This window comes from Haliotis cracherodii, unplaced genomic scaffold (genome assembly GCF_022045235.1).
Source record: "Haliotis cracherodii isolate W230 unplaced genomic scaffold, xgHalCrac1.p SCAF_7, whole genome shotgun sequence".
NCBI classification, from domain to species: Eukaryota; Metazoa; Mollusca; class Gastropoda; order Lepetellida; family Haliotidae; genus Haliotis; species Haliotis cracherodii.
In genome coordinates this window covers 7,202,876-7,213,523 of record NW_027266330.1, presented here as the reverse complement: position 1 = coordinate 7,213,523, position 10,648 = coordinate 7,202,876, and the positions used below count along the sequence as shown (strand labels likewise).

At 42.9% G+C, this 10,648-nt stretch overlaps 1 protein-coding gene across 1 annotated transcript; it reads right to left on the bottom strand.

The window, feature by feature from the left end:
• LOC139448018 (metabotropic glutamate receptor-like) lies at positions 1-9,558 on the bottom strand. The gene is made up of 2 exons (XM_071229522.1): positions 7,483-9,558; positions 1-510 (listed from the first exon to the last, which is right to left on the bottom strand). Exons 1-2 carry the CDS (start codon positions 9,556-9,558, stop codon positions 1-3), a joined length of 2,586 nt encoding a protein of 861 aa, XP_071085623.1.
• Positions 9,559-10,648: the final 1,090 nt, after the last annotated feature.

Below are 10,648 nucleotides of genomic sequence, written 5' to 3'. Positions count from 1 at the left end.
TCAAGTGTGTATAGGCTGTACTTGGAGGAAGTTGACATTACGTTCCGTAATTCCCGTGATGCCGATGACGTCTGTCGATCTAGTGAACCTGGTACTCGCGGGGGGAAGAGCTGTTTCTGTCTCAAGATAAATGGCAGCGTATATCTTTGGTAGGTACAGGAAGCAAAGAGCGACGATATTGTTGAGAATTAAAACAATCGATAACATGACAGTTTTCAGGTACTGTCGATCTGCTGTGAAATAGGACGGTATGAAAGCTGACCACAGAACCAGAGTGGTATAGACACACATGGATATGAAACGAGACTCGTTGAAGTTGTCGGGGAGTTTCCTGGTCTTAAAGGCAAAGAAACAGCAGACGACAACCAGAACGAGGTTGTAGGTCAGGAACGAGGCTAGTCCGGGTAGAGTGAAGTCGCAGCTACGCTCCACGTACCTTTCTGTGCGCACAGGCATCGATAGCTTGGAGGAGGGGACATACAGGATGCTGATGGTGATGCATATCACAACCTGAAACCAGAAAGTATGGTTAGAAATGATCGAGTGAGTAAGTGTTGTCACTGTTGTCTTTAAATGATCGAGTGGGTCAGACAAACAGCTATAAGATGCTAGCCGACCCGTGAAGATCCGGCGTAGAATAGGTCTTCTGCAACCCATACTTGCCGTGAAAGGCGACTATGCTTGTTGTAAGAGGCGCCTAACAGGGATCGGGTGGTCAGGCTCGCCGACTTGGTTGATGTGTGTCATCGTTTCCCAATGGCGTGGATCGATGCTCATGATGTCAATCACTGGATTGTCTGGTCCAGATTCGATTACTTACATACCGCCTTCATACAGCTGGAATATTGCTGAATGCGGCGTTAAACAACAAAGAAACAAACAGAAGCTAACCGGGCCTGACCATCCAATCGAGTTGAAATACGTGTGTGTCCAAGATTACTACATTTATATAGCGACGTGCATGCACGTGTGTGTGTGTGGCTGCTTGTACTAGTCCGGACTGATGCCGATTTATAGTGCTAGCTCACTGAGATACCATGCCACAGTTAAACATGAATACCCAACTCAGGCACAGTATACTGACTCCGAGCCGACCAGTCTATGCTTTAGCCCTTAATGCCGAGCGCCAGGCAGGGTAACAACAAGTACCACCTTGTAGCATCTCTATCCACCAGACCACGGAGGCGATCGCATCTCCGTCAAGTATTGAAGCTCAGGGGACTTACACTGACGGACAAAAGAATGTATACAACCATGATTTTGGCTAAAGATGAAACAGACAACAAATGTTTTTTGGATGGTGGTGAATTTGATACGGGTATCATAGTTGAGTTTTGGACGTTGAGTTTCGGCGATTGTTTTCAGCCTAGTAACGTTTTGATAAACCTTGTCAAATCCATTGTTCAAGTGTAGACTTTGTTTTGCCCGACAGTGTATTCTAATCGGGTACAAAAGGTGTTATCATCTTTATTTAGATTCTGTTACATCTTTAGTTCTATGCTCACCAGTCCCTATAATAATTCTCCTAACCATAAACCAGTGACCGAAAGAATGAGCAGCGATCCACGTCATCGGTGCAGCAGACCTTCTTTAGTCGGTGTCGGTAAAGATGATGATGATGATGATGATGATGATGTTTGTTGATAAACGCCGCGCTCAGCAATATTCCAGCTATATGATGGCGGTCTGTAAGTAATCGAGTCTTGACCTGACAATCCAGTGATTGATATCATGAGCATCAATCCACGCAATTGGGATACGATGACATGCATAAACCAAGTCAGCGAGTCTGACCACCCGATCTCGTTAGTCGCCTCTTACGACAAGCATAGTCGCCTTTTACGGCAAGTATGGGCTGCTGAAGACCTATTCTACCCCGGATCTTCATGGGTCTGATTTTATAGAAAACTGTCCCAGGCAACTGTGTAAGTTAATTGACGACTGATGAGATAATTGCACTTATATAGCAGGAAAATGACAAGTGTTTTAACGTCGTTCGGTAAGATGAGGCAAGGGATCGAACCATCGAGCTTCCCCTGCCCGGGCAGAGGCGCTCTCCACAAGAACACGAGTGAGTGAGTGAGTTGGATGTAACGCCGCTTTTAACAGTATTCCAGTTATATCACGGCGTGTCACCTTAATGTGGGAGGAAAGCCCGAAATGATGCAGGTCTCAGACGTTTACCACTTCGGTGAAACCCACGGGCACGGGTAAGGTGCTGACAAACCTAGAAACATAATCGGGGCGAACCGGGATTCGAACCCACATTCAAGTTTTTCTGGCGTGACCAAGGGACGCAACTCTGCACAACGAATCGCTGCGCCTTAGACGACAGGGCCACCTGTGCGCCCCTCGTTTAAAGTCAAATCGCCCCGATAACGATATCCAACGCTGCGTGGAATTGAGGCGACTAACGGGATCGGATGGTCAGGCTCTCTGACTTGGTTGATGCATGTCATCGTATCCTAATTCTGTGGATCGATGCTCGTGATATCAATCACTGGTTTGTCTGGTCCAGCTGTTAAACAACAAACAAACAAACACCAGTTTGCCAGCAAAAGACACGATTATTCACAAGTCGCCGTCATATAGCTGGAATATTGCTGAGTGCGGTGTTAAACAACAACCAAACCAACCAAATCAAATGTTTTTGTGAGGGCGACAATGTCCCTTATGGGATTCAATACTAACACATATCTAAATCCTTCTCGGCACGAATGCTGACCGGGGGAATTATGTTGGTAACGGAAATGGCCAAGTAAATTATGAACTCTGATCCTTCGGGGTTTTGCCCGTTGGAAAATAGATTAATTTCATACATTGATCAGAAATCTTTGATCAGCTAACAGCATGCATATTCCTGAGTCGACATTTAGCTGAGTAGTTTTGCATTTCATTGTTAACTGTGATTAATCTTTCGCAGGTAAGTAGTGTTTTCGAGAAACATGAGAACATCTGTCTCTGACGGGGAGGTGTGTTAATTATGGCTCACGCAGGAAGCGTCGCATTACAGGGCATTATCTAGGATGTGGCGTGGACGCATCTTCCTGGTATTGCCATGATGTATTTTGAGTAATAAGCCAGTTTTCTCACGAGTCTTCTGCGTTGTTATATGTCGTCATGTGTTTATAATATTGTGTGACTTCTGTCATTCTGGGGAGAGGGTGGAGTGCATTTTTTCGGTTCTTTCTTCAGATCTTTTTTAGATATTTTAGTCGTTTTTTAAGGCCACATGGCCCACTGCACAGTTGACATTTTCAGTTTCATATCTTTAGTCATGTGATATACATGATATATAAAAAAGTATCTGACAGAGAATATGTGTTTCAACAATACGGCTAATGAACGTCTAGTAGTTGGATGTGATAAGACTCATCATTAACATCTTGTGTTTGTACCTATTGTTAAACAACGGAATATACTTTTCTCTAAGATGTTCATACTTATCACATACTAGTAAACCATGAAATTTATCATCAAATTCTCCTATGTGGCAGTTTTTACAGATGCCCATTTCAACGTCCCTTTTTTCACATCCATTTTTCACGTCTAAAATATACACTGAAATTGTGTAATGAAACTCTGAATTTACACAATGCCATATCAAGCGATTTATCATCTAAGATACTTATATACTTATCTTGTTCTATAGCAGACTTGATATCCTTGTAATCGCTGAAGAAAACAAGAAGATATACTATCATGCCAGTTTTGACTATGCATATCCTGTAACCTTTGTTTAAAAGAGTCGTTGAACAAAGAACAAATTTGTATCCCCTACATCTTGGGATATCCACACAAATAAAAATAATAAATATCTGATATTGGAGACCCAATTCATTTTGTCTTTGTCATCGAGCGATTTCAGTAGTTCATAACATTGGTAAGGATATATTTGCTACTCCATCCTCAGTAATTGTAACCAATATTTTGTCATTCGAAGTTGACTTAATACATGAATGGGATAACGTCCTGTATCACGTAAAATAGCTTTCATTGCAGCATATTTTCCAGATTATTCACATCCAACCAAAATCTAAAACGCTTTTCTAAAATAAACGTAATCAGCTTTCCCGTTACATTTAAAACACAAATGGCCCTGTAATAACTGGGCTCAGACCTTGTACCCGATTTGTACAATGGTAATATCATACCAACGCTACACGACTCCGGAAACACTCAAGTATTTATAATTTTATAAAATAGTAATTTTAAATTTAGTATCAGAATTTTGCCTGATAACCTATAAAATTCAGCTGGTATTCCATCTTCACCGGCAGATTTAGCAGCTTTCATATTTTGTAATGCAAATGTAATACTAAATCTCTTTCCCTGTTATTTCACGTGGTAATAGTTCCTCTGTAAATAGCAACTCGTTGCAGTCTTCGCATGAATGGGAATTTACAAACTGCGTTACATAGCAAACAAAGGCTTTGGCTTCCAAGTTATTAAACACGGGGTTAAGTAGATCTTTAGTGAGTGAGTGAGTGAGTTGGGTTTAACGCCGCTTTTAACAGTATTCCAGTTATATCACGGCGTGTCAGCTTAATGTGGGAGGAAAGCCCGAAATGATGCAGGTCTCAGACGTTTACCACTTCGGTGAAACCCACGAACACGGGTATGGTGCTGACAAAACTAGAAACATAATCGGGGCGAACCGGGATTCGAACCCACAATCATAGGTTTCTGGCATGCCCAAGGGACGCAACTCTGCACAGCGAATCGCAGCGCCTTAGACGACAGGGCCACCCGTGCCCCCAAGTAGATATCTAGTGACAAGGTATAGCTAGATGTATTGCCTCGTATCGCCCTTTTTGATGAATCAAGAAACGTTTACAGTCTCCATGTTTAGCTGTCAGCTTCATATCATCACACAGTTTAGCATCGTATATAGTCTTCGTTTTTTACAGCATTTACTGTACTCAAATTTCGCATTAAGATAAAGGTGTAAATTGACATCACATTTATATGTTCTAAACTTGTTCAGCAGCTTATATTTTCTAGATTTTAGTACACTCTATATCAAACCAGGGCGGTTGTTGTTTATCGTGCTTTGTAGCTACTGGAAAATATGCTCCTGCATTTTTACCATAATGAATTAAAATATCTCTTAATTTTCCTACAGCAGTATCAACATTATGTTCTAATAATATAGAAAGTTCATTAAACATTTCCTTACTCGCAGTACTGCGTAAGTACTTTTGATACGAAGTGATCTTATCTTCAGGGAGTCTTTATCTAACTGTATGATTAATTAGCAAATGAGTATTTTCAGGCCTCTTAATGGGTTGACAGGCTGAAGGCAGGATGTTCTTCAGAGTACATAGGATTGGCAAATGGTCTGACTTAGTTTGCTGAAGAAACGACATATACTATATTTGTGAAAATATCAGTAGAAATAATAAAATAGTCAACAACGCTTCATCCAGAATGTGATGCATAAGTCAAATTGCCTATGGTATCTGATTTACATCTTCCATTAACTATATGGATGCTAAGTATATTACACATAGCTAATAAATTTAAGCCATAGGTGTTTATGCCTTTATCTAGAGATTGTCGTGGACGAGAGAAGTTATCGGTTTTATAGATCATCATTTATTCTATAATCTACCTGATTTCCAGTCCTGGCATTGAAATCTCCACATAAAATGAATTCGCAAGAATCGCCATAATCATGAAGAATGTTAGTAAGATCCCGATCAAGCGTGTCAATCCCACCCTCTTCACTGTTTGCATATACTGGTGAACCCTCAGGGTTGATGTAAACAAACACAAGGAAAATACAGTAAACTACGGTTATAACGAACACGCTTATAACGAACTGACGGATATAACGAACTTACTTTTTGGTCCCAACTATTTGCTGTAGTTATGCTGTATATATGCTTATAACGAACAACGGTTATAATAAACTAAAATTAGTAGTCCCTTTGAGTTCGTTATAACCGTACTGTAAGGGAGACAATTCGTTCTTCACCCTGAAAAATAGAGCTTTGTCGCTATGGCCGTAAACTCTCGTTTCGGATTGCAACTAAAGATGTCATAGTCGTTAAATAGATTTTGCAAAATACACATTGTCTCTATTGAACAGAAAAAGGCTACAATTTTTTATTTCAAGCCGTTAATATGCCATGAGCATATGATGGTAATCAAATCTTGTATAACAAATGGACTGTTGTCACACACAACATCAGTTGTATTCTTGTCTGATGTTGTGTCAGTGTTTACACTAGGTTTTGCCTGACAAAAGTATTGTGTACTCAATTCATGACGAGTAAACTTGGTTGAGTCTGGTATTCGATGATCTGAGATCTGTTTGGTAGCAGTGCAATCTGTACTATCAAGGTTAGTATCTACATTGATAAACACACCACCACGTGTATGTGCTGGTTCCACAATGGGAATGAGTGAGTGAGTGAGTGAGTTGGATATTACGCCGCTTTTAACAATATTCTAGCAACATCACGGCGGGGGACGCCAGAAATGAGCTTCTCACATTGTACCAAAGTGGGTTTTGGTTTGGTTTGGTTTGTTGTTTTACGCCGCACTCGGCAATATTCCAGCTATATGACGGAGGTCTGTCAATAATCGAGTCTGGATCAGACAATCCAGTGATTTACATCATGAGCATCGATCGACGCAATCTGGGTCGATGACATGCATCAACCAAGTCAGCGAGCCTGACCACCCGATCCCGTTAGTCGCCTTTTACGACAAGCATAGTCGCCTTTTACGGCAAGCATGGGTTGCTGAAGACCTATTCTACCCCGGATCTTCACGAAGACCAAAGTGGGAATCTAACCCGGGGTCTTCGGCGTGACAAACCCGTCATACAACCCTGCCCTTTTCAGTCATTTAAATGGATATTCGTCAGGAGACAGCGCCAGGTGAACCCTAATCAGTCAATCTTGGTCAAGGCCTCATTCCGTACGACTGAGAGTAGCATTCAGAGAAGGATGTGTATCTTTATCTCAAATATCAGGCGTAATTAGGATCGGCTTTAAAGTTGTCCATTAGGAACTCGGTTATTATGACGCAAGAGGCGACTATGCTTGTAAGAGGCGACTCTCGGGATCGGGAGGTCAGGCTCGCTGACTTGGTTGATGCATGTCATCGTATTGCATCGATAGAAGCTCATGGTGTCAATCACTGGATTGTCTGGTCCAGACTTGATTATTTACAGACTGCCGTCATATAGCTGGAATATTCCAGCTCCATGGAGCACACAATTGTTTGTTGTTTAACGCTGCACTCAGAAATATTCGAGCTATATGATGCGGCCTGTAAATAATCGATTCTGGACCAGACAATCCAGTGAATGATGTTGTGAGCAATAATCCAAGCTGTCGGGTTCGATGGCATGCTATGAACCGAGCCACCAAGCCTAGCCCTTTGTCGCCTTTTTCGACCAGCATAGGATGTTTGGAACCTATTCTAAACCGGAATCCCTACTGGGAAGAATAAAAACACTTCACTTACCTGAATTAAAATAATCCCGGATGCAATGATAACTTGAGACATTGGGCTGATTAACTTTGGGCGTTTTGAAGACCTCTTACTGGATTCGAAGATCCTATAGATCCTGTTGGTCCGGGTGAGCAGCGGACTATAGATCCAGGAGAAACTGATGCAAAAACAGAAGAAGCTGATCTGGCAGCTGATGAAAGATGGGGGTGATATGAGTACCACCACAGTCAGGAACCCGAGGAACACCCCAGTCAGCATCAGATAACTCATCTCCCGGCTAGACGCTTTTATACACTTGGACGAGTTGAAACGAATGTACAGGGCCAAGACGATCGTTGATGCTATTACTCCGAGAGACGAGAAGAAAAGCAGCATAACGGACAAGGGTTCTCGCCATACAAGGTAGGTAGCTCTGATTTCAATGCAAGATTTGTATTCTGTAAGAACATTTGGCCACGAGAACAGAGGACATGGCGCACAGTTGGTACCGTTGTGTGTAATGTATTCATTCTCCCTGCATTTCTTGCACTCCCAACAACATCGAGGCTCCTTTTGGATGAGGAACTCGCCAGGGAGACAGGGTTTGCTACAGACGGATTCGGGGATGGCTGTGTCTGCAGCTCGGCTGACGTAGTCCCATGTAATGGTGGCGTTGAAAGCGAAGTCCATGACGCTTCTTTCGTAGTCGTAGACTCCGATTGGTACTTGCTTAAACGACTCTCCTTCTCTGACCAGCTGTTCCACAATGTATCTCCCAAGAAGGTTCCCATTCTCGTCGAACGACACGTGTCCGTTGTTTCCAATGAAGGAGAGCTTCTTTATGTGGTCCAGCAGAGTGGGACCCGTTATACAACCACGTGCATCGGTTCCATTTAGGTCCGGACATGCGTCTTGCAGAAGGGCGTGCGCTGCATGTGCAAATGTCAGAACAGCGTCCATTACCGGAGTGACCGTTGACACAGGTATGAAGTTAGTAGATGCCAATGTCATATTAACATCACAGAGATTACCCACAGAAGGATCTAAAGAACATGTGAATTGAGTCTCCCAAAATTCCTTAAACCAAGGATTCTTCTCTGACATAGGGTCTTTGTTCTGAAACCATTTTGTAAAATCAGGAACCGCCTTAGAGTAGAATGTGAAGGTGAAGGCCCCGAGGCCTACCTCCCAAAATTCGGACAAATTGAGGATTCGTTTTGCCCAACCATCGCTGCCAATCCAGACGTACCTTCTCAAATCAGCAGCTCGCTTCACGGCTGAAAAGAGCTCCTTGGCGTGAGTCGGGCCAGAGAAGACGACGACAACCTTACCGTGATCCCTCAGGTCCAGAGCAACCTTATCATACTCCCACGGATCCGCCCCTTCTGCAACTTTGTGGGATGTTCCTATACACAACCCTAGCTGTTCCATCCCCTTCTTCAGATTCTTGAAGCCAAGTTCCCCATAACTACCTTCTGAGTATACGACAGAAATATAACTCCAGCCGAATCGTTGAATTAAAGTTATGATTCCTTCAACTTGAAATCTATCAGGGGGGACAACTCTTAGGAAGTATGGATAAAGGGTTTTATCACTCAGCTCATCGCTGGATGAAGCATAGCTTATCTGTGGGACATGAGATGGTCCGAGCAGTGTTGCTGCTGCAATTGAGTTCGAGCTCTTCATTGACCCTACGACCCCTATGACGTCATAGGCAGGTGTCGTTGTTTCATTAGACGGTGAACAGGTGTCGTTGCACATGCAGACGTTTGGTTGAGGGAGAAAGGACAATGCTTGGGCAATGGTCGTGGTTTCTTTAAGACAGTCATCAACAATGGCGAAGCCAAGTTTTGCTTGAGGTAAAATGGAATCATCGCTATTTATTTGTTCCACGGTGTATACGAGAGCTTCAATGAACGGCAGAATGACAGTCGAGCGTAACTGACTGCCGCATGGTTTGACCTTGTCGTAGCTGTAGGCGGGGAAGATCGCCCCAATGTTGATGTCTCCTGGTTTGACGTAGCGCTTCACTGGGAGATCGGGAATGTAGAAGTGGCAAGAAACACCGACAAATGTTGTCCAGGCGAAAAAGTATAGGAACAGAGTCATCTTCAGATGTCTTGTACTTTCAGTGTCACTTTCCTGTTAATCTGAAAGAAGAAGAAAACAGATGAACAATGTATTGCCTTCGCTTTCCAATAGATGGACGCGATATATGATAACCTCTCTGTTTTATCCACTGGTAAAGGGGCGGTAGGGTAGTGGTTAAAGCGTTCTCCCGTCACGCTAAGACTGGGATTCGATTCCCCACATGGGTACAATGTGTGATTTTAGTTTCCCGTGCCTCCCGCTGTGATAGTGCGGGAATAATGCAAAGATCGGTAACATACAATGGCAACTTTATGTTTTACAGATTGTTTGGTTTGAAACATGAGCATGTCTGACCCATGTTAGCTAGTGTCATATATACCAGACCATTTAGGATATAACAGCATAACAAACTCAACAATATATACGCCGATTTTAAACATGAATTATTCGTCCAATTATCAATGTTTATGAGCCTATAACTCGTTAGTAGTCTACGTATGCGACATTGGTGTTGTCGTGAGTGAGTAGGGTTTTACACCTCTTTTAGTAGTTTTCAAGCAATATTACGGCGGGGGACACCTCAAATGGGCACCACACATTGTACCGATGTCAGGAATCGAATCCGGGTCTTCGACGTGACGAGCGAACGCTTTAACCACTAGGCTACCCGACCGCCCCGGTGTTGTAGTGGAACGGTTGGAGTTACCAAAACTAGTAAGGCGAATTCCCTATTATTGGATACTGGCACATCTAAGGGACGCAATTCTGTCTTTTATGTGATTACATACAATTGTATTAAACAGAAGGCTGAAGGTTCAGTTTAGTATTATATTCTGTTTTTATTACAGTTTTATTTATCTTAAAATAAACTCAATAAAAGTTGAGGTGAGGTCAAGTGAGGCGAAATAGGGTTTAACGTCGCGTCCAAGATTATTTCACTTACATGTGTGTGTGTGTGTGTGTGCGTGTGTGCGTGTGTGCGTGTGCGTGTGCGTGTGCGTGTGCGTGTGCTTGTACTAATCCGGACCGATGCCGATTTTATAGTGCTAGCTCACTGAGATACCATGCCGCAGTTTAACAGGAATACCCCACTCAGACACTGGAAACT